The sequence below is a fragment of the Oryza glaberrima genome, chromosome 5, assembly GCF_000147395.1.
Source record: "Oryza glaberrima chromosome 5, OglaRS2, whole genome shotgun sequence".
NCBI classification, from domain to species: domain Eukaryota; kingdom Viridiplantae; phylum Streptophyta; class Magnoliopsida; order Poales; family Poaceae; genus Oryza; species Oryza glaberrima.
The window spans coordinates 24,819,343-24,847,027 of NC_068330.1; the positions used below are offsets into that span (position 1 = coordinate 24,819,343).

General features: G+C 43.0%; 5 protein-coding genes and 1 long non-coding RNA gene across 9 annotated transcripts; 3 read left to right on the forward strand and 3 right to left on the reverse strand.

The window, feature by feature from the left end:
* Positions 1-156: 156 nt before the first annotated feature.
* On the reverse strand, positions 157-3,756 carry LOC127774895 (uncharacterized). Of its 3 annotated transcripts, none has more exons than XR_008017828.1 (4): positions 3,620-3,756; positions 1,973-3,541; positions 1,641-1,886; positions 157-866 (listed from the first exon to the last, which is right to left on the reverse strand). It is a non-coding gene; the product is annotated as an uncharacterized LOC127774895 (long non-coding RNA). The 3 variants fall into 3 exon arrangements; XR_008017830.1 differs by lacking the exon at positions 3,620-3,756 and having other exon boundaries at positions 1,973-2,615; positions 2,714-3,543; XR_008017829.1 differs by lacking the exon at positions 3,620-3,756 and having other exon boundaries at positions 1,973-2,615; positions 2,708-3,542.
* Positions 3,613-5,466, forward strand: LOC127774893 (protein RADIALIS-like 3). Its single transcript, XM_052301184.1, has 2 exons — positions 3,613-3,895; positions 4,812-5,466. Exon 1 carries the CDS (start codon positions 3,637-3,639, stop codon positions 3,892-3,894), a length of 258 nt encoding a protein of 85 aa, XP_052157144.1. The 5' UTR covers positions 3,613-3,636; the 3' UTR covers position 3,895; positions 4,812-5,466.
* Positions 3,811-6,783, reverse strand: LOC127774892 (alkylbase DNA glycosidase-like protein mag2). The gene is made up of 2 exons (XM_052301183.1): positions 5,855-6,783; positions 3,811-3,945 (listed from the first exon to the last, which is right to left on the reverse strand). Exon 1 carries the CDS (start codon positions 6,722-6,724, stop codon positions 5,855-5,857), a length of 870 nt encoding a protein of 289 aa, XP_052157143.1. The 5' UTR covers positions 6,725-6,783; the 3' UTR covers positions 3,811-3,945.
* A 1,627-nt stretch (positions 6,784-8,410) lies between these two features.
* Positions 8,411-12,439, forward strand: LOC127773715 (sugar transporter ERD6-like 4). 2 transcript variants are annotated; one of them, XM_052299865.1, is made up of 17 exons: positions 8,411-8,793; positions 8,891-8,980; positions 9,442-9,501; positions 9,586-9,651; positions 9,874-9,939; positions 10,031-10,106; positions 10,284-10,348; positions 10,427-10,519; positions 10,675-10,755; positions 10,839-10,923; positions 11,015-11,061; positions 11,140-11,202; positions 11,282-11,341; positions 11,494-11,559; positions 11,642-11,701; positions 11,839-11,953; positions 12,048-12,439. In XM_052299865.1, exons 1-17 carry the CDS (start codon positions 8,491-8,493, stop codon positions 12,158-12,160), a joined length of 1,509 nt encoding a protein of 502 aa, XP_052155825.1. In that variant the 5' UTR covers positions 8,411-8,490; the 3' UTR covers positions 12,161-12,439. The 2 variants fall into 2 exon arrangements, with proteins under 2 accessions (XP_052155825.1, XP_052155826.1); XM_052299866.1 differs by lacking the exon at positions 9,442-9,501.
* A 2,464-nt stretch (positions 12,440-14,903) lies between these two features.
* On the forward strand, positions 14,904-19,530 carry LOC127773716 (sugar transporter ERD6-like 6). The gene is made up of 17 exons (XM_052299867.1): positions 14,904-15,383; positions 15,493-15,582; positions 16,130-16,189; positions 16,272-16,337; positions 16,521-16,586; positions 16,690-16,765; positions 17,081-17,145; positions 17,239-17,331; positions 17,419-17,499; positions 17,598-17,682; positions 18,006-18,052; positions 18,154-18,216; positions 18,299-18,358; positions 18,517-18,582; positions 18,674-18,733; positions 18,858-18,972; positions 19,098-19,530. The coding sequence occupies exons 1-17, from the start codon at positions 15,084-15,086 to the stop codon at positions 19,208-19,210; spliced, it is 1,506 nt and encodes a 501-aa protein (XP_052155827.1). The 5' UTR covers positions 14,904-15,083; the 3' UTR covers positions 19,211-19,530.
* A 1,848-nt stretch (positions 19,531-21,378) lies between these two features.
* Positions 21,379-23,108, reverse strand: LOC127774516 (GATA transcription factor 19-like). The gene is made up of 2 exons (XM_052300776.1): positions 22,300-23,108; positions 21,379-22,168 (listed from the first exon to the last, which is right to left on the reverse strand). The coding sequence occupies exons 1-2, from the start codon at positions 22,744-22,746 to the stop codon at positions 21,863-21,865; spliced, it is 753 nt and encodes a 250-aa protein (XP_052156736.1). The 5' UTR covers positions 22,747-23,108; the 3' UTR covers positions 21,379-21,862.
* Between the last annotated feature and the right edge of the window lie 4,577 nt (positions 23,109-27,685).

The following is a 27,685-nucleotide window of genomic DNA, read 5'->3' on the forward strand; positions in this document are numbered from 1 at the left end:
GCTACTTGACGATTAGAGCAAGAATAATACTAGTGAGCTGCTACTTGACGATTAGGATCAAGTGGCTGGCAGGAATGATAGTATGATACCGACTAATGATGGCTCACAGCTCAGGGAATAATAATATGTCTCAGGTGTTTGTTTAATTTGGGGATTAAAATGCATTTTAGTTAGCACTATTTGGCAGATACTGAAGATGCTGCAATGTTTAAGGGGTTTAATACTATGATTAAGGGAGAAGTTGACCGTATTATTCAGGCTGGTGCATCTTCTGAAGTTTCAACGTCAGGCAAGGAATTCCAAGAACCAAACATCTCTGTAGATCAAAAGCAGACGGTACAGGATAATGTAATCTGCGCAAATATGCCTTCTTTTCTGTCCCTTTTCATCAGAAGGCAATACTGTAGTCAATCCAGAATCTGCAATTCTGCTTGATGCTAATAAACAATTTCCCAATTGAAATGTTTGTTCTTTTTCTTTTTAAAAGAAAAAACTAGATCAGTTGAATTTCAACCCTCATGCGTGACAGATTGACAGTGATAAGCACAGTTTGGACTTTGGACCAACATGAAAAGCAAACGAGAACTCAGGCTGCAAATCCAAAATCAGCAGAAATCCTTCCAGAATGCATGAGAAAAGCTTTGCACAGCATGTCAATTCACTAGCCAGCATCTCCCAGAAAGCATTTGCTCGGATGGTTCAAAATATCAGAGGGAATCCTGCATCTTTCCGATGGCTTTATGCAGATATGATTCCCAGAGAGAGATCTCCGGTGGCCTGGTCCATGCTGCAGGAAGGAATCAAAGATGCTGCTTGCAAGCACTTGCTGCTCTCCAATGGCCATTTGCATCCGATGGACCAGGATCCTACACGACACAGTTCATCAGGAGAAATGCCATGCCAGGCCTTTGGAAAGGTCAATCAGGCCCAAATCAGATCTTCATAAACAGGGGGAAAAGAAAAAAAAAATACAGAAATACGATGCAAATTCCATGACCCTATGAGCAAACGGCAAGCCAGGAACAAGATGGCATGTCGTCAAATTCACTTTCCAGAGTCATTGGAGATGGAAAAGATACACACATAGATATATATTCTTTGGGTCCCCAAGGGGTATTTTCCACTTCACTGGCTGCTTATCTTCCTTTGGAATATGTTCTTTGGATAGTAGCAGTACAGTGGATGGCTGGCTGGGATCGCGCAAAACGCGTCCATTGTAAAGAATGGATGTTCTTAGCCCACATCCTGCTATTCTCCAACGAATTACATATCCAAACAGTGCATGCATGAGTAATTGTTTCTAATACCTTCTGAACCACAATTAGAAATTCGGCACCATGTTGAGAGAGATTTGTGAGGTGGATTCATACACCAGCAGATTCACCGCCTAGCCACCATGGGCGGCTGCCCAGCCTCGTCAGCGAATGTTCTACTGAATTTTTTGCATGTTTTTCAAGGATTGGGATACCATTTCCACAGCAAATATTAGCTATAGTTAGGTATGTCCGGGCTCTAATTTTTTCTGGATCCACCACTGGATTTATAGGCTATCAGCCTATCATATCAAGGATTGGAATAACAGGATCATAGATCTTTCAAAGAAAAAAAAGAACACTGAATAATGGGTTCGGTTTGCGCACCTTTGCAGTTCTGAATTCTGAAGAAGCACACCTTCGGCGCACCTTGCAGGGCACAGGCACAGCCTATTGGTTGATGCTCACACGTTACGAGCTCACTGCTCTGCATCTGCAGCCTCTGCTCTCATGCATCGATCGAACCTGCACTGCACCATGTCAGGCTGATGGCTGACACATCACCATTCACAGAGATGCTTTCATTCGTGATGTCAGCAGCATCCATGGATTCCATGCTGCCACGCCAGAATTCTGTATGCATGACATAACCATGATTCAGAAATAGGGTTTATTAATGAAACAAAGTGTTTAAGGACAAGATAGCATGCATGTTTTACATGGACCATAGAACATATGCAGATGTAGTACTGTAGTCCCCCCTCTTCCTTCCAAGGCCATGGCAACAGCCTACAGGTAATAGACTGATAGTGGCAACTACTAGGTCCAGGGTTGATGCTCAAGAAAGCCTTTGCTTTGGCACATATTCTTCCGATCTTTCATGCATGCATGGGCCATGCCTGTAGCCCAGACAAAAACAACTTCAGCTGCACAAAAGGTTAGGCTAAATTGTTTGCAAACCAAGCTGTCAGTGTGCATAAAACAGAAGTTAAACACTGGAATTAGACTAGCTTGGTAGGCAAGCTGCTACTTAGAGGGGAGACAAAGCAAGATATACAAGATCACTGAAGGCTTCATAAGCTTATACTTGGAGAGCAAGGCCAGCTGCTTGCTAAGCAGGAAGGAATTCATGGCAAAGACGCATGTATTCGGATGACTGTGCGATCTCTGCAGGATGACAAAACAGCTACGTGATAAAATCTTGATGGATCCATAGATTCGTTGGCGCTTTACCTTGATGTTACTATCCTTTAGATCTGATCACTTTGATGTTACCCCCTTTCTTTTCTCTGCCTCTTTCTGATGCTGTTTTTAGCTTCACCGTTGCTTCAGTGCTCCAGTTCGAGCAAACACAGGACAAAACTGGAGAATGGAAGCTTGATCAGAAAACGAACCAAACATGGGAATTTATATCTCACTTTTTTCACTGATAGGTTGTGGTAAAGTCTGGCCACCTTTACCATCCATTGAAAGCAAACGCGCCTGCGCGTGCTCAGCACAAGATATTGCTTTGTCTTCTTCTCAGAAAGTGTAAAGAACATGAGGTAATTTCACCATGCTAATGCTTGGGGGATACTATGACAAAATGGCACATCCAAGTGCTGTGTTGCTGTCGAAAGATGCACTCCATGCCATGCGTGCATAGTAGTGATGAACAGTTGTTAGCTCTGCATGCAGCATGATGCCTCGATGGCTGGAACGCTCGGCGCATGGATCCGAGAGAAGCAGCTGCATGCAAAAAACAAAAACGATCGGCGTTTGTCAGTATAAGGATTGAGACATCGGGATGCCCAGCTACATGCCAGGTCAGCTCCTTCTCAGCTGAGTGACACATATACTGCAGCTCCAGAATATTTAACTTCTATCTTCAGCACCAGAAAGTTCACCACAAAAATTTTCAATGTTCAGGCATGCCAATGTGCAGCCATGAGCCACACTAACATCAAGATGTAATCTTTACCAGAAGCTCACTTGTTCTTCAATCAAAGTTACCATGTTAGGCATCATGCACCATAGTCTCGATCGATTAGGCTGCTATTTTTTTTGCCGGGAGATTAGGCTGCTATAGAACACAGCCAATACTATCAACTGCTGTAATTGGCATTTTCCATCACACGCTGTCTGTGTCCCTTTGCTCCAAAATCTGCGAACCTTATTCTCCTCGGCCACCTTTAATGCACAGCCATTATTCCATACAGCTTACAGCTCATACACACAACGGCACACAAGGCCCCAGGCCCTATAAATAGCCGACCTTGCAACACTGAAAGCACAAACCACCAGAGCTTCTGAAAGAGCAAGAACATTCAGAGCTAAGACACAGCAAGATCTTTAGCATTAGAGCTTTCAGTAGTTCAGTGTCTTACCAAGGCCACTCTTGAAGATGTCTGGGTCCCGGAGCTCCTCCCCCAACTCGAAGTCCGAGTGGAGCAGGAAGGAGAACAAGATGTTCGAGGAGGCGCTCGCCTACTACGGCGAGGACACGCCCAACCGGTGGGACAAGGTGGCCAGCGCCATGGGAGGCATCAAGTCCGCTGAGGAGATCCGCTGCCACTACGAAGACCTCACCGATGACGTCAAGACGATCGAGTCCGGGCGAGTGCAGTTCCCCAAGTACAAGACGCAGGGATACTGGACCTGAGGTAAAAAAAAAAAAAAAATCCATGCATGCCACCTCTCAACCAAACCTGAGCTGCAAAACAGTAAAAAGATAACTTGCCTCCAATAAGTTTTCAGAATTACAGTCGAGTAGAAGCATGGTAGTCATAACTAAGTCAGTGATTGTTTACAAGCTTACTAAATGCAATGATGAAGAATAGACCATGTATATTTGGCTGTTTATAGATGGTTCATGGTTTAACTTGAAGATACAACATGCAGGGTTTAGTACTTTATATTCTTTCCATGTTGCCACCATGCATGACTGGCATCATAAGCATACTTAGACAAAGAGTCAGTAATTTATGAGTGTCTTTGTAATCTGACGCCCTCTAATCACGTGGGATCTAATCCTAGCGCTATCAGAATAATACCTTCCAAAAGAAAAGCTTTGGTCTTAGAGAAGTACAGTCTATCACCTCGTGCTTCCAGCTTACAGCCGACATGCACTTCTCATAGTCCTTTACAAGTCACAGCTAAGTGCCAAAAGGTTGATCTCCCATGCTTTTTGAGAGGGTGCTGGTGGGTATGCTTTGAGTGGGTTCTTGTTCTTGTTGTTTTGTTTTCTTTTTGAGTTGGCAATTTTGCAATCGCAACACTTTACAAATATAAAAGGCAGCTGGTTGCAAGCTAGAGTTTGCAATGAGATCAACAAAAGTACATCATACAAGTTTAAAAAAAAGCGAAAGTACTAGGTCTATTTTGCTAGTCTTGGTTGAGTTCCAAACTCTTTCCGTACCTATCAGCCTAACTTGATGTCTAGTTGAACAAAGCAACCAAAAGAGAGAAAAGAAGCAGCTCTCTCCTATCAGGCATCCAAAAGCAATATATAGTTCATCTGAGTAAAGTTTTTTGAGCTCCGATAAACTTACAGTACATTATATTTTTCCTTTTTCCCAGGATGAACCATTGGAAGCTCCGATAGACAGAAGATGAAGTTGTATAAACTAGATCCCTAAGAAAGACTTGCTCTAGGAGGAACCAAATTAAGTAATCCAGCATTGCTTAGAGAATAAAGGAAGAGAAGGGGTGTGTATGTATATAGTATTGGGTTATGAGCAAGGTTAAGTCCCCATGCTGTTGTAGATTCTCGTCTACATTCGTCAACTGCAGTATTCATTAACTCTGTGAACTAAATTATGAAGTAACATTGTGATGTAAACTCATGTGTTTGTCCAATTATAAAATGTTATGTTCGATTGCATTATGTTGCCCCAAATCACTAAATTTGATGGACGCTATGTTCAATCTTAAATTTCTGAGCTTTAAAACGTTAAAGAAATACAGAATCATTGCCACCACTGCTTTCGTTTTCAAATGTCGGTCTCAAAAAGGAGAAGTCACTGAATTGTCTTCAAGAACAACAGAAAGAACCTAATGCCAGAATCATCTACATCCAAGCCCACCAATGTTCACTGTTAAGAATCACTCATTACTGTAGGGTAGAATCAAGAACGGTAGTTACAAACTCACAGGACTAGCTAGAAACAAACATTTCTGAAAACATTCTTGTCATGTTTCTGCTGACTGTATACTCAACTACTATAACTACTGAACAAGGGTTTGCATCCACTGGTCTCTGCCGAGACGACGATATCTCATACCATTTCTGACCACAAAATTTGCCATCTTGATCACAGTATCAGCAGACAGCAGTACCAATATCATTTGTAATTAGTAACACAAAACTGGCCTACAAATTTACCAGAGCTCACATACCAAACGAAGATACAATAATGCAAAAGTAGTAACATTCAATTTGAGCATATTCAGAATTCCGATTGCAACTTTGCAAGAACCATAGTGTGAGCATAGTCACACACACACGCAGCACTACACTAATCCGGGTAAGTAGAATCTAACACACTGCCATCTAAATTTGACAGCTTGGGGACAACAATTCTGAGGCAAACCATCAACAAATTACATGGTACAGTACATACCTAGCAACTCGATGGCAAAGCGGCAATGGCATTGCTCTTCGCCTTCTTGGCCGCGGCGCCCTTGCTCTCCATGAGGCGCCACATGTACCACGCGCCCACCGACCGGTACGGCCTCCACCGTTCACACAGCGCCGCCATCTCCTCCGGCTTCGGCAGCGCCGGCAGCCCGTACAGCTCCTGCACGCCCTTGCGCACGCCGAGGTCGCCGGATGGCAGCACATCGGGGCGGTGCAGCGAGAAGATCATGAACATGTGGACCGTCCACTCGCCGACGCCCTTCACCTTGGTGAGCTCCGCGAGGAGCGCCGCCTCGTCCATTGCGGCCACGGCGGACTCCGAGAGCTCCCCGGCCGCGAACCTGCCGGCGAGGTCGTGGAGGTAGGCCGCCTTGCGGGCGGAGACGCCGATGGCGCGGAGGTCGGCGGCGGAGAGGGCGAGCACCGCGGCGGGGTTGACCACCGCGGCATCGGGATCAGCGGCGGCGGGGATGAGCGCGAGGAAGCGAGCGTAGATGGCGGCGGCGGCGGAGGGAGCGAGCTGCTGGTGGAGGATGGAGTGCGCGAGGGAGTGGAAGGCGGGGCGGGAAGGGGACGAGATGAAGGCCGGGGCGCCGGTGGAGGCGATGACCTCGGAGAGGAGCGGGTCGGCGGTGCGGAGGTGCGAGAGCGCCACCGCGAGCTCCCCCGGCGAGGACAGCGGCGGTGGCGATAGTACGGCTGTTGTTGTTGTGGCGACGGATTTCCCTTTGGCGGGTGTGCTCTTGACGATCTTGCGGGAGCGGAAGGAGATCTTACCGGCGGTGATGTCCGCTGCGCCTGCGCCGCCGCCGCCGGAGGGGCGGGGAGTCGCCGCCGCTCTGGTCTTGACCATTGCAAAGGTTGGGTGTTGGAGACGAGACGGCGTGGATTACTGGACCGTGGAGGGAAGCAGTTGGCCGTTTTGTCGGGTGGGCCCTTGAGGCCCATTTATCACTCGCGTGGGCCCACCCGTCCTCCTCGCGTGACGGGCCGTGATCTGGGCCCATAAAAAGGCTAAGCAACGGCCCGTAACTCGGAACGGGAGTACGTACCAAAAAGGTTAGCCGTCAGTGTCACTGCTAGGTGGGTCCTACCATTTGATGGAGAAATGCCTAAGCAAAATCTTTACTCCGATTCGCATCCACCGTTTAGGCTTCATCGGGCGGCCCCCATCTCGCGACGGGATTCAGGGGAACCTGCGCTAGATGAGATCGGCGGCGAGATGGTGGCCTCGCCGGTGAGGCGGTGACGGAGACAGCGGCGAATCCACTCGCATAGTTGCATGAGCATATATTTCTACTGTTATCTGATGGTAACAAGTGAACCTTATCTTATTTAAAAATTTGTTTAGAACATATTTGACATTTCGTCTTATTCAAAAACTTTTTTAAAATATGTAAAATTATATGTATACATATAAGTATATTTAACAATGAATGGTAGGAAAAAAAATCAATAATTACTTAATTTTTTTTAATAAGACGAACGGTCAAACATATTTTAAATATTTATAAACAGATGGAGTATTCAGTTTCATTCTGTTGGTTTTCTAGTGGCATCTGAAATTTACTCTGGATGCAGATCTCAGATGTGATCATTGCTTTGGCCTTTCATTGGCAACCAGACAGCTGACAACTTATGATAACCGTTCTATGTTTCAGCAAGGCGATTTTCAGTTTTACCAACTGATTAGTGATTACACTACACATGAAACTGAGAAAAGCATCCGGATTCAAATTGAACATAGTATTCCTGTTGCTCACTTCAGATCTGGCGACCCTTCTGCCACCCGTCGGCAGCTTGGTAGTAGTGAAGCTAAAGTTTGTTGGATTTTTGCCACGCTGAGTGCATGTTTCTTGTCAGCATTACAGCTGCAAGTTGAGACCTCGTGTTCGTCCAGCTGGGTTCCAGTCCAGGAGCAGCATCGCAGCATGCTCTCGCCACAGACAACCAGAATACATGGAAGCAACTAGCCAACGACCACGGGGCAAGCAGCAAGATATGATGATGATCTGTACTTACAACAGCATATGGTGTGCAACTGTGCATTCCATGTTTGTTTATTTCAAGTCCAAAAAAAGATAATGGTATAGAAGAAAGTAATAGCTATATCAATTTAGAATTGGATTAGATATATCCCGATATTATAAATCTAGATAGAAACCTAATATTAGATTGGACACATCTTATTAGTATGAATCTGAACAAAAGTTTATCTAGATTCATAGTTATGTCCAATCTAATTATAAATTATTAGAAATTAATATGTTCAAAGATAATAATAGAAAGGTCATGAGCTTAACTAGAATGAACTGATTGTTTGTACATATATGTAGTACAGGTGGTCGGATCAGGGTGAATGACAAAATGGTCCACATGCAACAGTTACAGAAAAAGAAGAAGCCTATGTTCTATTTCTGTTTCAGTTCAGACAAAATCAGAGTAGCCTCCTTATGTGTCACTGACAGTGGGCCCCACAGGAGACCAACGAACACGGTCAGGAACTCTCCCCCCATTTCAACGGAAAAAAGTTTCCTCTTTTCTACTCCCTCTCTCTCATCCATTTCTCCGGTTGAGCGGCGCCGCGGCGGAGCCGAGGCGAGCGAGCGAGCGGGCGCGATGAACGGCGGCGGGAGCAGGCGGGGAGGTGCGTCGTGCGCCGACGAGAGCGGCAGCGACCAGGACGGCGGCAGCGGCGGCGGCTTGCGGAAGCCGCTGCTGAACACGGGGAGCTGGTACAGGATGGGATCGCGGTCCAGCCTCGCCGCCTCCTCCATGGCCGCCATCCGGGAGTCCCACGTCTCCGCCTTCCTCTGCACGCTCATCGTCGCGCTCGGCCCCATCCAGTTCGGATTCACCAGCGGCTTCTCCTCACCCACCCAGGACGCCATCATCCGCGACCTCAAGCTCTCCATCTCCGAGGTCCCGTGCCCGTTCCAGCTGCGATCTTGCGTGCTTTTGCTGCTTCCTCTTGCTTATTGCGTTTCTTGTAGTGTGAAGTTTTATCTTTCTGATGCAGTTCTCGGCTTTCGGTTCGCTGTCCAACGTCGGCGCCATGGTCGGAGCGATCGCCAGTGGGCAGATGGCGGAGTACATTGGCCGGAAAGGGGTGAGAATTTGTGCTTCATTTGGTCCTTATCTGTTCTTCCACTAGAAGGCCATCCTGTATCTCGACGACGAACAATTGATACTTTGATAGTTGACAAGGTCAATACGTCACTGTTGTATGATTTCCGGTAACACCAATAATTTGCCATTAAAGAAAGTGAGTGGGATTAGAAATGCTGGTCATTTCCTGTGAACTGTAGCTTGTGAAAATATGAACCCAAAATTTCAGGTTCAGTTAGCTATACTATTGGGGTTTGACCTTAATTTCAAAGTTGACGAGTTCTTTAGTTGTGATTGCCATTGATCTGGCAAAAGAGGAGTTAGTATGACAGAAAATGTGTAGATGAAGTTTTTGTGACATTTTCTTTGGTTCATACTTCATAATCACTTAATCAGATCAGTAGTTAACTACAGTGAAGCTCTATTATTTTACTCTAATGGTCTTGCTGATTGAATCTCCAGTCGTTGATAATTGCGGCGGTTCCTAACATCATTGGTTGGCTTGCCATCTCCTTTGCAAAAGTCCGTGTCACATATTTCTCAAGCTTATTTTTCTCTGTTTGCTCTTTTTCACTAGTTTCATTCTTGCCGATCTTTGTTTTTCAGGACGCGTCATTTTTATACATGGGACGCTTGCTTGAAGGTTTTGGTGTTGGTGTTATATCATATACGGTCTGTATTTACCAACTTCATTTCATGTTTATTTGCTGCTTAGAATGTTCTGTGGCTTCACTGCTTGAGTACTTATCTGACTGAGACTGAGATGCCTGTAGAATGAGGCAGAGCATCCTTTGCTAATGAAGCTTTTTTACATTTTTGTTGCCAGAAGAACTTTGGATTAGTTAATAGTTAGTGCATGTATAAACCCTTAATGTGTGAACTATATCGTACCAGGTGCCAGTATACATAGCAGAGATATCTCATCAGAACACAAGAGGAGCACTTGGCTCCGTGAACCAGGTGTGCTTATTGTCAGAAGCATCTTATCTTATGCGAGGGAAATTTATGGTTTGTTTATGTTGGACTTACCATGCAATTTTTCATTATGTAGTTGTCCGTTACCATTGGTATCTTGTTGGCCTATTTGCTAGGCATGTTTGTTCCTTGGAGGCTGCTTGCAGTGATAGGTACAAATCAATACCTGATGTCTGAATGTTTTCTATTTAGGGATATGTAATAAATAATAATGAATTTTTAACTTTTGATATTTGCTAGTACCTTTTGGACTTATTGCAATTTGTATGTGCGTTAAATGTCTGGTACCTCTGATTCTGATTCAAATATCTGGGTTGCCATGCTTGTAGGAAGCATCCCATGTACATTGTTAATACCTGGTCTATTCTTCATTCCGGAATCCCCAAGATGGCTGGTATGTTATACACCTAAGTTGGATATTGTATCACAAATCTGAAATCTGTAGCAAGCACTTTCCTACATCTATATGCAGGCAAAAATGAAAATGATGGATGATTTTGAGGCTTCTCTACAAGTTTTGAGGGGGTTTGAGACTGATATTACTGCAGAAGTGAATGATATAAAGGCAAGCAATTTTATTTTTCTTGGTTAACTGACTACAAGTTATTTGCGGTTTCGCGTGATTTCATCTTAGTAAGATTTTCACTAACACAACACTTGGGAGATAATGTACTTTCATTTTTCTGGAAGACTAATATGGTTCAAATCCCTGTTATGCAGAGAGCAGTAGCATCGGCAAACAAAAGAACCACAGTCCGTTTTAAAGAGTTGAACCAAAAGAAATACCGCACTCCCTTACTGGTAACTTACATACCACTTTTGTTCAGTTTATACCAAAGTCATTAATCATGTTTTGTAATGGTAACTACGCTTTATGTTGACAGATAGGAACTGGCCTTCTTGTACTTCAGAATCTAAGTGGAATAAATGGTATTCTGTTTTATGCAAGTAGAATCTTCAGAGATGCAGGTAAGTTGTGGATATCTCTTATAGGTCCTTAGTACTACAGTCACGTTGTAGTAAATTTTGGCTTGTAATCTTAACACGCAAAGAACTTCAGGGTTTACAAACAGTGACTTGGCCACATGTGCACTAGGAGCAATTCAGGTAAGTGATTAGGAATATCCTGATCTCATCTCTGTAACTTATATCAAGTTGCTTACAGAAATCGTTGGATTACATTAGGTTCTTGCCACTGGAGTTACAACATGGTTACTGGACAGAGCTGGTCGACGGATACTCCTTATTGTAATTTCCTCTTCCCAATGAAATCACCTTTTTATTAGTTGTCTGTAACAATAACATAGTGACTCACTTAAAATTGCAGATCTCTACTGCTGGGATGACTCTAAGCCTTCTTGCAGTATCTGTTGTATTTTTTCTGGAGGTACATTCAGATTTTTTCCAGTATACCATTGTGATAAAAAAATAATCATATGTTGCAGTCTCTTTGATAGCCTACATTGTCGCATGGACTCTTCCCCTTTCCCCTCAGTTCACTCAATATTTCAATATTACTACAATGATTATTTGTTTCAGGGTAATATTTCACATGATTCTCATTCGTTCTACATCTTAAGTATGATCTCCTTGGTTGCTCTTGTGGTATGTCTGTCAGTTAAACCATTTCTTTTGAAAATTGCTCCAAAACCTCTGCCGGAAAATTTACCTCGGTCACTTACTTCAGGCTTATATCATCACCTTTTCCTTCGGCATGGGTGCCATTCCATGGGTCATGATGTCTGAGGTATAATGCTTTGCCCCATAGCTCACAATGATGTTAGTATTTTTAGAGCATTGACACATCCACCATTTTGTTGCAAGTATCTCAGGCATCAGCTTAAGTAATCTAAAGATTTCAGTTAAATCTTTGTTTGTTCTTAGATCCTCCCAGTTAGCATCAAGAGTCTTGGGGGAAGCTTTGCGACACTTGCCAACATGCTTACATCCTGGGCAATAACAATGACAGCAAATTTGTTACTCAGCTGGAGTGCTGGAGGTCCGTATTTCTATAAAAATCCTCTGTTACCAAGAATAAAATTCTGAACTGATTTACCTGATAAAAGTTAAATATTTTATTTTAATTTCAACAGGAACATTTTTGTCCTACATGATTGTGAGTGCTTTCACTCTCGTGTTCGTCATATTTTGGGTGCCAGAGACAAAGGGAAGAACTCTGGAGGAGATACAGTTTTCGTTCCGCTAAATTTTGAGTTTCTCGTTGCATCCAGTGGATACTCCAGTTGAGTACAAGGAAAGGATTTACTTATACAATCAGGAACCTTGGCTTTTCTTTTACCAAGTCGATTACTGGTTGAAGGCCAAGCATTTTTATTCAGTTCATTTTTTTTATATATTCTTGTGTAATTTTAATTCAGTTATGCCCAATTGGCTTGTAAATGCCAGTGCAGTGGCTCAAATCAAATTGCTTCCTACTTGTCTTCGACGTTATATAATAAAAAGATGCATACATGAGCAATTTGAATCCCTGACTGTTTTGGAAATACTTCTGTTCTGAAGTTCAGCTATCTGCCGATATTTCCACAGTTATTTGGCACCTTCATCAGAAATTCAGAGTTCAGAGACACTTATTTAGTGATAAATGAATATATTTACTCCCCTTATTCCTTAAAGAAATGCAGACATTGCTGGTTGAATATCTGTCATGTACTAAGACAGATTTCTGCCGTTTTTGGCCGGTGATGCATCCCTATCAAAGCTGTGATTAGGAATTTTGCCATGATCTGCACATGTCCATTGGCATCATGTCTGCAAACTGGAACATGTTTGTTTCTTTCAGCTGGGAGCATCATTATATTATAGTGTCCACGAGAAGCACGACAGCCAGAAAATGTTGCCGTATGACGTGGCTTTGAGCATGCAAGTAGCCAGCAACCACGACACGCCATCTATTTCCAGCAGACTACGCCTTCTGCGCGATTAAATTTTAGTTCGGTTTCCATAAAATTCGTTCAAATTTTTTTTGGAGAAACGGGGTGGTTTGAAATCTCCGGCCCTTTTCAAATGGTCGTTGTTCATTCAGCAAGCAATCGCTTTCCTCGTCATCACGATCTTATCCAGCTTAGCTCGTGAAAATGATTGGGATGATCCTAATGAGATCAGAAGAAATTAAAAAAGCGACACGGCTAGATCGCGCGCGCTAATGACATATCACTAACTAGCGACGCCCTTCTCTTAAAAAAAAATAGTACAAGCCTTTTTTTTTCCTTCCTAGAGAATTTTCTCCTAAATTACTTATCCGATCTATAATCCGATTACACCATTATGGTTGTTGCAATTAAATCTTTATAACAAGATCTTACACGATTATATTCTGATAAAAAATATCTATGTTGCAAATTACTTTTATTATATATGTAAGTTACTTTTGTCCTATACATAAATCACTTTTAGATTTAAGCTCTTTAATAACTTATATCTTTTAAATCACGTATTATTTTCATGATCTATTTATATCATTGTACTCTACATAAAATATGAGACAAAACAATATCCATATTGAATATATTCAAACATTTCATTAATTTAAAAGTAATTTATTTAAATTGTAGTAGTAACTTAGCTATGCAATAGAAGTAAGTTAGCACAAAATAGAAGTAAGTTGTTACAACATTAGAAGTAAATTCGAGAGAAAAATATTTTGTATCTAAAAATTAAATTTAAAGTCCATAAATTATAGAATTGACTAAAAACTATAATATACATAATCGACTTAAAGCATTATGAATATATAAAAAAGTAATTTAGTCAAATCTAAAAGTAACTTTTATATATATATATATATATATATATATATATATATATATATATATATATATATATATATATATATATGATAAAAGTAACTTAAGTATATAATAAAAGTAATTTACAAGTATAAATATTTTTTCATCGTAGTATAATCATGTAAGATCTTGTTTTGAAGATTTAATTGCAACAAACATAATGGTATAATCGGATTATAGATTGGATAAGTAATTTGAGAGAAAACTTTGTAATAAGGGGAAAAACATGAATGTGTAATAGAAAAAAAAAAGGCATGCATGTGCGCCGGCTTCTCCACGGCTTCTATGGTTGGCATCGCGCGATAAGACAATATCGAGAGGCCTCGCCGATTAGTTTTTGCGTTAAAAAAAGCAGTACACGTCGTTGTCTGGACATGTTGTGCACTTGTGCACACTAGTACATCTGAGCACGAACTTATTAACGTTTTTAGTATTTATGCCATAAAACAGTCCAAGAAATACAATTTTAATTGATTATGTATGATTTCTGGATGATTACTTTTTTTTTGGTAGTTTATGGCAAAGAAAAATGAGGCCCCATTTATTACACACAGGAATAAAAACCTAGAAAAATAGAACACAAGAATGCTTGTGTTAACCAGCGAAATGAAAAACACATGAAAAATATAATATGGGATGTTTGGAAGAAAGGATTCATTAGTCAAACTGCAGCTGCTTTAAAACGAACATACCCGTAGGCAAGTTTCCAACAAAATTTAGCAAATATTTGCTTTCCTATAAAATTGGGGAAAAAGTGCATGGAAGGAATCAAAAACCTTTAGGAAGACTATCCACCAAATTCTTTGTTCAAACCGTGAAAACAATGAAATCCCTTAAAATTTATCTTTTGCTTATACTTATGTTTATAGCCAAATTTTAATTTTTCAACTTTAAATTTAAAGTTAATTTTAGAGTTTTTTCAGCGTAGTTTATATTTTAGCATTTGCTTTTAAATCGTTAAGAACACGTATATAAAAGTTTTATTCACAAATTATTTTTTATTTCCAAATATTCCTCCTATCAAACAGAGGTGGGCCCCTTTTTCCATCCCGGACCAAACGAAATCTTCTCCCGTCGTGACTGACAGGTGGGCCCCACCTGCCAACCGGTCAAGTCAAGAGACAGGTAGACACACACACGACGCGATCCCCCCAACTCTCCCCCGCTTCAACGGAAAAAAAAAAGGGGTCGCGTCTCCTCGTCTCGTCGCCTCTTCCTCCTTCCAATTCATCTCGTCCTCTCTCTCGTAACTCGTAAAGAGATCTCGTCTCGCCTCGGGAATCCAACCATTGCCGGCGAAGTAGAGATCGGGAGGGCGGCGCCATGAACAGGGGCGGCGGCGTCGGCGTCGGCGATGAGAGCGGAAGCGACTACGAGAGCGGCGGCGGCATGCGGAAGCCGCTGCTGATGCACACGGGGAGCTGGTACAGGATGGGGTCGCGGCAGGGGAGCCTCACCGGCGCGGGGACCTCGTCCATGGCCATCCTACGCGAGTCCCACGTCTCCGCCTTCCTCTGCACGCTCATCGTCGCGCTCGGCCCCATCCAGTTCGGATTCACGGGGGGCTTCTCCTCCCCGACGCAGGACGCCATCATCCGAGACCTCGACCTCACCCTCTCCGAGGTTGCTGCCCGCTTCTTCTTCTTCTTCTTCTTCTTCTTCGGTTCTTCCCATTACCCCCCCCCCCCCTTTTTTTTTTGTCCCGAATCTGAACGACGCGCTGCTGCTGCAGTTCTCGGTGTTCGGATCGCTGTCCAACGTCGGCGCCATGGTTGGGGCGATTGCCAGTGGTCAGATGGCCGAGTACATTGGGCGCAAAGGGGTGAGAATTTTTTTTCTTTTTTTGGGTACACATCGCATGCAGTTATTAGTTGCGCTTTCATAGGGTTACCAGTCTCTTTCTAAAGGACAACAATGGTGGTCTCGGTCAACGTCACCTGCTGTGCTGGGAGAGTTTTATGTAATTAGTACAAATAAAAATTTATTTTTAGTTTTTAAGTAATACAAATGTGGGCAAAACGGATGGAACTTTCTGGAAATAAATGTTGATCATTCTTCAGTAGATTATTGAGCTACCGAATTGCTAGGATGGCTTTTTGGGGGTTTGACATTATGTCTGTTCATGAGTTTGGTAGTTGCATACTTCTGTTTCATACAGATATGAACATATGGTACTCAAGAAATCGATATAGACGAAAATGTATGGATGAAGTATTTTTCATGCTCGTGTTCTGGCATGACTTACAGTAGATAAACATACTTTAGGGTAATTTTATTTAATGTCCTGTTTTTGGCATGGTTGCAGTAGTCAGTTGTACTTCAATGGTCTACTCTTTTAAGCTAACTGAATTGTTTGGTGAATTTTCCAGTCATTGATGATTGCTGCAATTCCAAACATCATTGGTTGGCTTGCCATCTCCTTTGCAAAAGTATGGCATTACATGGTTCAGAATCTTACTTTCACCACCTTGTTGCTTTATACAATTTAAGCTCGATGCCTTTGCTTTATAGGACTCATCGTTTCTTTATATGGGACGATTGCTCGAGGGGTTTGGTGTTGGTGTCATCTCTTATACGGTTTGTATGAGAAAACTTCCTTCCTCCCTTTTTTATGCGCACTTATAGTTTGAGTACTTAACTTCTTTGTTCAAGAAAAAGAAAAAAAAAGAATAACGGATATGTCAATATTTTGGAGAAAAAACTCTGCATTGCCAGCTATGTTAGAGACTTACTATTGATCTGTGTATTATGTGATAACAGGTGCCAGTTTACATAGCAGAAATATCACCTCAAAACATGAGAGGTGCTCTTGGCTCAGTGAATCAGGTAACCTTACTTCACAGGAATAATCTTTTTGACACAAAGACAATTGCTTTTCTATGTTTTTCTTGTTTATCTTAAGCACCTTATGTGATTGTTTGTTACACAGTTATCTGTAACCGTTGGTATACTGTTGGCATATTTGCTCGGCATGTTTGTTCCTTGGAGGCTTCTTGCTGTAATAGGTAATATAACCAAGTTCTGATTGTATTGCTAATGTGATCTTCTTTTCCTTTCATTTTTTTATGTCTGCGTTCTGATATTTCAGTTCACAAGTTCATTAACATCAAATGATACTAATATGTTGACAAACATAGCTAACATCCTACAAACATTGCATGCAAATATTTTCATTTGAATCATAGATGGAATGTTAGTCATTTTCAATAGCCAGCACATATTTTTTTCACAAGTATTAAAGTAATAGTTTGGATGTCATATATGCGTCTACTAGGAGTAAATGGTTTTTTTATTCAAATCTGTGTTTTTTTTGCATGTAGGAATCTTGCCTTGCACTGTGTTGATACCTGGCCTATTCTTCATTCCAGAATCCCCAAGATGGTTGGTATGTATTATTGTATATGCAAAAAATCGATATTAAATTACATCATCTGAATCATTTTTTTATAGCCATATTTTTATCTCTATATATCTCTAGGCAAAGATGAACATGATGGATGATTTTGAGACTTCTTTACAAGTTCTGAGGGGATTTGAGACTGACATCAGCGCGGAAGTGAATGATATAAAGGTAAGCACTTGTTATAACATTGAGCACACTGATATATGCACCACAATACCACATGCTTCTGGAAGTAACAGCATCATCTTTATGCAGAGAGCAGTAGCGTCAGCAAACAAAAGGACAACGATCCGTTTTCAAGAATTAAACCAGAAGAAATACCGCACACCCCTAATAGTAATTTCCTTAACTTTATAATTGGTATTGTACTTTTATGCCATACCAAATATAGGGACTAAATTTTATAATTGGAATTGTACTTTTAACTGTGGCAGCTAGGAATTGGCCTACTTGTACTGCAACAGCTAAGTGGAATCAATGGAATATTGTTTTATGCAGGTAGCATCTTCAAAGCAGCAGGTAAGTTGTGTCGTGCTTCCTTCTTTGCTAGTAAACCTTTTCATTACACTGGTTAGGGCTTTAGGCATAGTAAATTGTATGCATATATTGGGATATCTTGCCAACTTTAACGGTAGTGTTTGCTAAATTACCATCAGTGTAATCATCTGTTCATCAAACTTTAGCCCAGAAGGAATAGCATACTAGATTTCAAACTACTAAATTTGGGACCGCTGACCTGATAGGACCTCTAATAGGTTTATGCATATGTAATTTCCTTCGTCTCTCTGTATCATAGTCATATTTTAGCCGATTTGGCTTCGTGACACGCAAAATTTCTTCAGGTCTCACAAACAGTGACTTGGCTACATGTGCACTTGGTGCTATCCAGGTGTGCAACTATAAATACCGTTCCTGTCTCTATGCAATCACTTAAACCACACACTAGACAAGTAAACATGTCCTTAAGTTGCTCACGGCATTTCTTGTCAGGTTCTTGCTACAGGAGTTACAACCTGGTTATTAGACAGAGCTGGCCGACGGATCCTCCTTATCGTAATTCTCTTCCTCCTGAAACTAAAGCATGCTAATTTTCTGTATTCTGTGACCATAATAAAGCTCTCGCTTCAACTTCTAGATCTCTTCTGCTGGGATGACTCTAAGCCTCCTTGCAGTTGCTGTTGTATTTTTCCTCAAGGTAAGTTCCTACCAGTAAAAAAGAAAAGGGAAAAGTTTCATCTGTTGCACTATATGCAATATTCCATATATGGCTTATGAATTTTGCAATATATCACAGGTCTCTTCTGTCAATCCACTGAATATTTTCATATTGTTATTGTGATTTATTTGTTTCAGGATAGCATTTCACAAGATTCTCACATGTACTACACCTTAAGTATGATCTCCTTGGTTGCTCTTGTGGTATGTCCCTCATTATGTTGTTTTCTCTAAAAATATGCATCACAAATATGGAAGCTGTGACAGAAAATGTTGACTCGTACACTTCATTTAGGCTTTTGTAATCGCCTTCTCCTTCGGTATGGGTGCCATTCCATGGATCATAATGTCAGAGGTATAGCTTCATGGCTCATAATCATACGGCCTTGGAATTTAGCTGAAGAGCATTCACATGGCCATGATTTTTGGAGCATTTGTCAGATGGTCTGAAGACTCACTTCCAACTTGTATATTTTCAGATCCTCCCGGTTAGTATCAAGAGTCTCGCAGGAAGCTTTGCGACGCTCGCCAACTGGCTTACATCCTTTGGAATAACAATGACAGCAAACTTGATGCTTAGCTGGAGTGCTGGAGGTACATACTTCTACTTCTCTGATCTCTCTTTCCTGCAGTGGAATTGTTCTTTTCGTTGAGCGAGACTAGAGTAGAATTCTGAATATCCAACCTGACGCTCATGCTATCTTCTTAAACATCAACAGGGACCTTTGTGTCCTACATGGTCGTGAGTGCTTTCACCCTCGTGTTCGTCATCCTTTGGGTGCCAGAGACAAAAGGAAGAACTCTCGAAGAGATACAATGGTCCTTCCGCTGAGCCTTGTGGTCTTCGAAAATATGGCCATTTTTTCAAGTACAAAGGGAAGGATTGATTTGCGCATTTGCAAATCTTGTGTATTCTATGTTCCGAGTCAAGTATACTGGACAAAAAGCAAAGTATTCTTTCTGTTCATATATTCTTGTACAACATTGTTTCACGTATTCCAGATCGACTTGCAAAGGCTTTTGTGCAGTGACACACACTCGTGATCTCATCCTAATTGCTTTTCCTTTTTGTCTTGAGCGGCTGCATGAGCATGATCAATGTAAAATATGAGTATACTCTCAGGCATTCTTGACGCCTTTGCTTGCCTTCGAAAATATTTTTCTTGTCAAATTTCAATAGTCTGAGAAATTTCTGGAGAAGGTAGCCGGCGATCCATAGCGCAGAGGCAGAGCCTTGATGAAGAAGAATTTGATCCGAGGAAGACGACGATGGTGACGTCATCAATGCCGGTATGGGCCAGAACAGGAAAGCAGAGTACGTGCCATTGGGCCGTAACGGGATGGCCTCTTACGTGAGTGTACTATATGGGCCTATCAATATACTGTAGTAGCTAATTAGGCCCAATTTCTTAATGGACATTTTGGGCTGGTCCATGGTGCACCGCTATTGCGGCGGAATCCGGTCAGGTACATATGTTCCTTCCAGAGTTGACCGGTTGACCCGCTTTTTGCAGTTAGCTCCCTGTTTGGATCTTTTTCCAATTTTCTAGGGCCTGTTCAGTTTGTTGCCAAAAAAACCTTACCGCATAGTTACCAAAATTTTGACAACTTGCCAAAATTTTGACAGGATTTCTTATATAATTACCAAATTTTGGCAGCAAACTAAATGTAGCTATTTTTTTAACAACTTTACTAAAATTTGGTAAAGACCCCTAGTTTTTGATAGTAACGGTTCAAAATCTCGATTTGCTATAAATGGTAGCAAACAAAATTTGCCTAGTAAGATACGGAGATACAGATGCTGTGATATAGGGATATGACATTTTCTATTAAAAAAATACATATACAAGGTCCATACATACAGAAATTAATGAACTCTTGCCGGGAAACAAAACAAGGATGCTAGCTAGTTTTTCAGTGTTACGTGGTTCCTGGACAAAACAAGCTTCAGATTCCCCTCTGGGAAGTCTAAAATAACACCAAGTTTTTACTGAGATTATGATTTGAACCATTCTAGTTTGACTCTCACTGCGTCATGCTGAGTAACGAGTTCAGCCAAGGAATGAGGTTTCTATCAATTCATGGTATGATAGCAACTTGTTACCAGTGGTCCTGAGGTCTCCAGAATATAAACACTACTAGTTGGCACAGTGATCTGATCGATGGATTAGAGCATTTAAACATGTGAAAGATCCTTGGCTCTGTAGTTCCATGTCTTCTACTGATAGTCTGATACTGCTTAGGACAAGCATTTTTCTTCACTTGTAACAATAGAAATGTTCCCGGTATTTTTTTTTTAGAACTATGTTCCTGGATTCAAAGGTAGGTATCCGAGGAACGCAGTGTCAGTCAGTTCTGCCTTGGTGGGCCTCTCATTGCGAGATGACATATAATTGGGCCCGATAAGGTTTAGACATTTCAGGACGATCCACAGAAACCAATCTGATATGGTTTGGGATACCACATTTCGCGTATTATTATTAACCCAGTTTTGGATAATGGATTTCTATAGTTATTTGAGATCCAGTATTTTTCACTTTGGCTCCTGATCCAACATTTCATTTTTTTTCATATCTACAACGTTTTCTCTATAATCATTGTTTCCCACCCAACATTTAGCCATTGTCACTCTCCTTCCTCCAGTCCTCCGTCTGCATGTGTGATTGGTTGGTTCGACTGATAAACCCTAGAAAAATAAAAGGAGCCAACGGAAAATGATTTTACGGTAGAACTTCTGTATTTCTAACTTTAGTCTTATGTCTTAGTGGTTTAATTAATTAGAAGCCAAGGCTGAAAACAAAGGGAGTGTTCGATAGGCCGGCTGTAATGGCTGTAGCTGCGAATGTGCTAAGTGAGTACGGGACTATTCGTGTCGGCTGTGGTGCAGCCATGAAAGCAGCAGCCGAACATGCCCAAAATAAAAGAACTCAATAATTTAAAATTAACTTCAATAATTCAAATTTTGTTTGGTAGTACTACTTGTAAACCAACGACCAAACAACGAGCATATCAAAGGTTCGGTCAATTTAATTGCCCAAAAAAAGTGGTTCGGTCAATTTAAATAGCTAGGCAACAGCTCAAACAAGATCTTGTAGGCCTCTGATCAAAAGGAGAACCCTTATATGGGTCCCAAGACATATAACCGTGATGATTGATCGATGGTACCTCACATCTCAAAAGCCCAAACATATATCCCTCCACATATATATCCACTTACCTTTTTGGATCAAACGATGACGATGATTAGTGCACAGTGGAAAGTACTGTTAGTTAAATCACAAAAGAAATATAAAGAACAAATTTGGCACGCGAGCAATAGGAATTATACTGCTGCTAGTAACTAATTAATGGTGGAACTAGTTAATTCCAAACAGTACAACTCTGGTCATCGATCGATCGATCTCATTGCTTAAACTAAACTAAACTGATCAAAATTAGTTCGTAGTAGTAGTAGTAGTACACTGATCTAGGGTCTCTAGCTAAGCTAATAGTATTGGAACAGGCCGGGCCGCTCGCCGACGGCGAACGCCGGCGAGGATGGCATCATGTTGAGCCGCCACGACAGGCAGGGCCCGTCGTCCGCCGCGTCGAACATCGCGTACGACGCCGACTTCGCCGCGGCCTGGCCGTAGCATCCCCACTGCGGCGCCGGTGGCGGCGGCGGCTGTCGCGAGTAGCAGTACGCGTACCCGGCGCCGGTGTCCAGCGACGGCGGCGGCGTCGGCGCCACCGCCGCCGCGGCGCGCCTCTCCTCCTTCTTGTACCGGATCCCGCACGCGTTGCACAGCGACTGCAACCAACGACAGAAGAATATTTTTCATGTGATGTGACGTTTGTATAGTAGAACTTGATTTGCACGAAAGGTGTTCGTGCACGTTGCTGCCTACCTAGATGGCATGGCACGCAGGAGTACGTACGTACCTTGGGTCCCCTGGGACCATTTCGCCAGAGCGGCGTCGACATCGTGTCGCAGTTGGCGCAGCGGCGAGGCAGGCGGCCGGCGGCGGGGGCCTCCTTGTTGCAAGGAGCCACGCCGGCGCCGTCCTGCTTGCCGCCGCCGCCGCCGCCAGGGCGCGCCGACGACGGCACGTCCCACGGCTGCAGCCCGCCGCCGTACGCGCCCGCCTCCGCACGCCGCGTGGACGGCGTGCCGAGCGACAGCGTGCAGTCCACCGCCGCACCGCCGCCACCGTACGGCGACCGACTGTCCTCCTCCGCGACGCCGCCGCACTGCCTGTAGTAGTACTGCCCGCCCGCCATGGGTAACAGCAGCGAGAACGCCGACGCCGCCGCGGCGGCGCCACCGCACCCGCCGCCGCAGCTGCCGTACAGCATCCCGCACGTGCACGGCGCCAGCTCCTGCAGCATTATCTCAACCTAACAATGGTGGATCGATCGATCGATCGGCGAGAGATATCGAGAGGAGGGTACTATCGTCTGTCTCGTTGGCTGCGATCGCGAGCCGTGGTCGGCGAGGCGAAGCGGGCGGGGGCATGTGAGCTAGCGCAGGCGCGGCGTACGCGGTGGCAAATCCGCTTATTATAACGAGGAGACTCGATCGCTCAGCCGCTCACCTGTGTGGGGTTTGGGTTTGGTTGGCGTTTTGCTGGAGAAGTGGACGAGATTTTGCGTTGCCGGCGCGGGGAGCGATGCGATGCGATGCGGGTGGGTGGGTGTGTGTGCGCGCATGTCTGCCTCCCTGTCCGTCTCGGCGTCTCGCGTGTGTTTTGTGTTCGTGCGTGTGCGTGTCTGCACGCAGCGCTGCGGTGGCAGAGGCAGGAGGCGGTCAAGAGAGAGAGAAGCGGGGCAGCTGCAGCGAGGGGGGGTCAAAAGAGGAGGGGGGGCACGTGAAACGGGGAACAGTCTCCCATGCAACTCCTGGGGACGTGGTCGTTAGCTACCCTACCCACCCCAGCCCAGAGACACTACTCGCTCTCTTGTGTGCAGTGCAGTAGAATCGCACTTCCCCGATCACGAGGTGCACAGTCCGATCTGTTCCTCCTCCCGTACCGGATCGATCCTGTATGATCCGATCCCCTGTCACTAGCTACACGCAGTACATACAGCCCGTCATCTACTCCACTACCAATATACTCCTAAAAAAAATACTCAATTTAAAAGGAATCTAGTACAACGAATCTGAACAGGACATGTGTTTATAGTTCAGGTCCCGTTTTTTTCTCCAATAAAAGTTGGATGAAGATTAAGATTTTCGTGGCACGTTTTTCAAACTGCTAAACGGTGTGTTTTGTGTAAAACTTTCTATATGAAAGCTGCTATAAAATATCATATTAATTTAAGGGACTGCCAATCTTCATCTTCGTCTTAATGAGAAAAGAACACCACCTCAATTTGTTCAAACGGATAGCGGAGTATTTTGCATGTACCAGCACCAGCAGTTCTGCGATTGCTTGATCATTCGCTGGAACGGGGAACAGATAAAAAGACTGCTGCTAGCTACTCCTTGCATTGCCACAGTGGATATTCTCAAAACGTCATGTCCTTGCTTTCCTTTGCACAAATGAAAAGCGTGTCGCAACCCTTGCCTACATTATCGAATCCAGCAAGCTGCTGCATGCAAAAACTTCTATCAAAACAAGAAAGAAATAAAGGAGTAGGAGTAGTATAGATCGAAGAGAGAACAAGGGTGCAAAAGAAAAAATAAAGGCGAAATGATCAAAAGAAGCAAAAGGGTAAAGAGTGGCAACCAGTAACCACCACTAGTTTCCATGCATGCATGCATGCAGGATAACTCAAGAAAAGACGTGGAGATATAATTGCATGGATATATGGAATGGATGGACGGATCATGAGTTGGCCACGCCAATGATGAGACCTCTAGCTCAGCCGTCCGCCCGTTCACAAAAGCACCCCGGGCAAAACCAGCCAACCGGCCCGGCCGGTCGATCGACTCGAACTAGATCATCCCTGCTTGCTATGTTGGCTTCATTTTCCCTATAATTATATCTTGAGAGTCGCTTTATATTATTAATGAGTCTGTTCAGCAGGCTGCCACGTAACACGGCACAGCCGTGAAATCAGCAACCAAACAGACCTAATGTAATATCAAATATATGGGTTTATATGAAAATACGACAACATCGATCGATAAAATCAAATTAGTTTACCAAAATCTACCATAAAATATACTACTCAATATGTCATATTTTGTATGACCGTTGGATGTCATATATTAAAGGGTAGATGTAATATTTTAATAGTGTATTTATTTGTTATATTATAAAGATGTTGGACTGTTGGCGTGTCTTACTCTGAGCTCTAGGCCTTTTTTTTTTCTCTAGAGAAGTTTAACTTATGATAAAAGTTAAAACGATTTAGCATATATAATGGAGTAGAGAATTAGCTGCCTGTCGGTTTTAATGTTTTATAGACCGATTAAGGAAGAAGCAAGCTTGCAGATGTAGGGATCGGTGGCAATGTGTCATGCAGAGAAAGCCAAGAAGGGAGTGGAGCCCATCATTCCATTTGCTGCAGCCCATCAGTGCCGACACGACTGCATCTGCACCTGCGCGCGCGCTGCATGCATGCGCTGATGATGCGCGTTGCGTTGCGTTGCAGCAGCATGGCCCCCATGACTCTCTGCACACGCACGTACTCATCCATGATCCGTCTGCACCAGCCGTAGTAGTACGTGCGGTCGTCTCAGACACGCCTGCAGCGCCAGCCGATCGATTAATGCTCGCTCGTGCAAGTGGCAGATCATAGTAGTCCTCCAACTCCACTGTTGCAATCACTCGTAGTACTGCTGGTTATTACCACCTGCAGATCGACCTGCTACAGTGCCTGCATTTTGCATCAAATCTGTGTTTAGAGATCAGCTTTACTCCCCCTCCTTAAAAACCAACCTACTAACAGATGTGACACGTCTTTGTACAATAAATCTGAACTACTCTTTATCCAGATTCGTTATTCTAAGGGAGGTAAGGTTGAGTTTTTTTAGGATGGAGGGAGTACATTAATCCGTATTCTGGATTTATAGTATTAGGATGTGTTATATCCGATTCTATATTCGTTTTTTATGTGACAGGAATATATTATTAGAAACAAGAATTAACTATCGGCAGTCAAACTGGTAGTGTGAATGTTAACCGGATACTAGATGATTAATTATTGGTTGATTATATGTTACTGGTGCAAGACTGCATGCAAACACGTACTGGCGTGATTTGTCGTGTGGCCTGTTATTTATCAGCGTAATGCTCTACACGTATGACAGGGGATTCAGGGATTGTGTGCCTTGTGCTCCGTGCTGATGAATCTTCAGTAAACAAAGCGATTAAATTGTGCCACATGCCTGCAGCTAGCTAGCAGCATTTCTCTGCATAAGATGAGAGCAAGTATAATAGTAAGCTATAAGTCGGCTAAATGCTGAGGTGGAAGAGAGAATAGAGGAGAGAGAGGAGAAGCGGGCTATAAACTTATAGCCAACTTGGACACAAGAACAAAGAAACTTTCTGAGAGAGACAAGTGGATCCTGTATTAACTATAAAGAGCTAGCTATTATATAGGTAGACTAAGAGAAGGCTAAAAAAAAATCTTATAACCAACATGTCGGCTGTATTATTAGCCTTGTTTTGAGGGGGTGTGCAGTTCTGTGTGTTGCGTGGTGAGGGGAGTGCAGCCAATCCGGCCGAGGAGATCGTCGTTCAAAAAGTTGTCCCGACACGGCCAGAGTTAAGCCTAGAGATTGGTGGCCTCATGTCCTTTAGTTTTTGATGACTGATCCATGAGAGAGAACACGGAGGAAGCAAGCGGCCGGCCAGGCAGGTATCTTTTGGAATTTGCAAGCCTTTTCTCGCTTCTCCAAGTTTGAACCATTCATCCCTCGATCAGCACTACGACTAGTTGTTGTTTAGTTCAGGGCACCACCTTAAAATTGCAGTTAAGTGCATGTAATCCTCTCTTATGTACAGGTCGTAAACAGTAGAAAAATGAACAGCAGAAGCAGGTTGAGAGGAGAAATCCAATGTTTTTTACACGTACGTTTCTCAAACCGCTAAATAGTATGCCTTCTCATAACAAAAAATCTCTACAAAAGTTTATTTAAAACTCATATTAATCTACTAGTATGTTTCAAACTTAAAATAATTAATACTCAATTAATCTTATGCTAATGATTCACCTTGTTTAGTGTATATTCTCAATATTTTCTAATCCTCTCCTCCCAAACACTCCCTAAGCAATCAAAATAATTTACCTAATAAACTTTTATACCTGTATTACCGACAATTTGAGAGCTAAGAAACCCTCCAAATCAACTTAAAACTAAGTTATAAAATTTAAATTTAAGATGCGGGTAATAAGCAAACAAGCACAGTCGATCACATTCACATGCATCGATCTCGTGGACTCCTGCCGATGTGGCACAGCACAGTCGACCAGATGGATTAGTACTATAGGACTAGCAAAAATGCATTCAAATGATTAGGTCGATATGACCATATCATTAGCAAAACATTGGTCTCGGCCGGAGGATCTACTCCGCTAGGATCGATGCGGAGAACGTACGCCGCCATCATATCCAACCCAACAACCCATGCCGGGCTTTGCTTGCTTTGGCGCCTAACGGTTGGCGGGCCCACGTGACATGACCCATCAGTGGTCCTTCCTGCGCCTTTTGAAACCCCGCTTCCGGGGCCCACGACCCGGCCCACCTACTAGCTGGCCTCGGGCTCGAGATTGACTGACGCTTTTGTCCCCCCTGCTTTCGAGGGCAAATTAAACTTGGGAGTAGTGAAGGAGTTCATCCGGAAAGCCCAATTGCACATCTAGGAGTAGGGAAGGAAAAAGGGCCCAGCTATGTGCTGGGCCGAATCTGGTTTCAGCTGGATTTTATTAGCCCATCCTTGACCAGCCTGAAACACTTGGTCAGGCCAGCCCATGACACTCTGAGCCCGGTACAGAACACACACACAACCTGGCCTAATCGAGGCCCTGAAACGGAAAGTAATGTTGCAGATGGAATGCATTTCACGACATGACAGCATCCGCTTCTCTCCGTGAAAATACCGTGCAAACGCATAGGTACAACTATGATCACCTTAAAAAAAGTAGATCGATATATTTTGGAATTGATAAAGTTATCACTGTCTTATTATCGATAAGTATATCGTCTATCACTAAAAATATAATTTGCCGCAAATACGAGTATCTTTTTCTTAACACATGAAGACGCGCACACGCAAAACACAGGTGTTACTTTCGATATTGGTGGTCGTTTTCTTCAGCATCGATCATTAGCAAAGCATGCAGACTGGTCATGAATCATGATATTTGTCACGAAACC

Bases quoted from the DNA above. Each gene is read 5' to 3' on its own strand.
- LOC127774893 (XM_052301184.1), top strand. From the start codon at position 3,637: ATGTCTGGGTCCCGGAGCTCCTCCCCCAACTCGAAGTCCGAGTGGAGC.
- LOC127774892 (XM_052301183.1), bottom strand. From the start codon at position 6,724: ATGGTCAAGACCAGAGCGGCGGCGACTCCCCGCCCCTCCGGCGGCGGC.
- LOC127773715 (XM_052299865.1), top strand. From the start codon at position 8,491: ATGAACGGCGGCGGGAGCAGGCGGGGAGGTGCGTCGTGCGCCGACGAG. The intron at 9,940-10,030 runs GTGTGCTTATTG...TTCATTATGTAG, and splicing joins CACTTGGCTCCGTGAACCAG to TTGTCCGTTACCATTGGTAT. The intron at 10,924-11,014 runs GTAAGTTGTGGA...AAAGAACTTCAG, and splicing joins TAGAATCTTCAGAGATGCAG to GGTTTACAAACAGTGACTTG.
- LOC127773716 (XM_052299867.1), top strand. From the start codon at position 15,084: ATGAACAGGGGCGGCGGCGTCGGCGTCGGCGATGAGAGCGGAAGCGAC. The intron at 15,583-16,129 runs GTGAGAATTTTT...TGAATTTTCCAG, and splicing joins AGTACATTGGGCGCAAAGGG to TCATTGATGATTGCTGCAAT. The intron at 18,973-19,097 runs GTACATACTTCT...AAACATCAACAG, and splicing joins GCTTAGCTGGAGTGCTGGAG to GGACCTTTGTGTCCTACATG.
- LOC127774516 (XM_052300776.1), bottom strand. From the start codon at position 22,746: ATGCTGCAGGAGCTGGCGCCGTGCACGTGCGGGATGCTGTACGGCAGC. The intron at 22,169-22,299 runs GTACGTACGTAC...CGTTGGTTGCAG, and splicing joins ATGGTCCCAGGGGACCCAAG to TCGCTGTGCAACGCGTGCGG.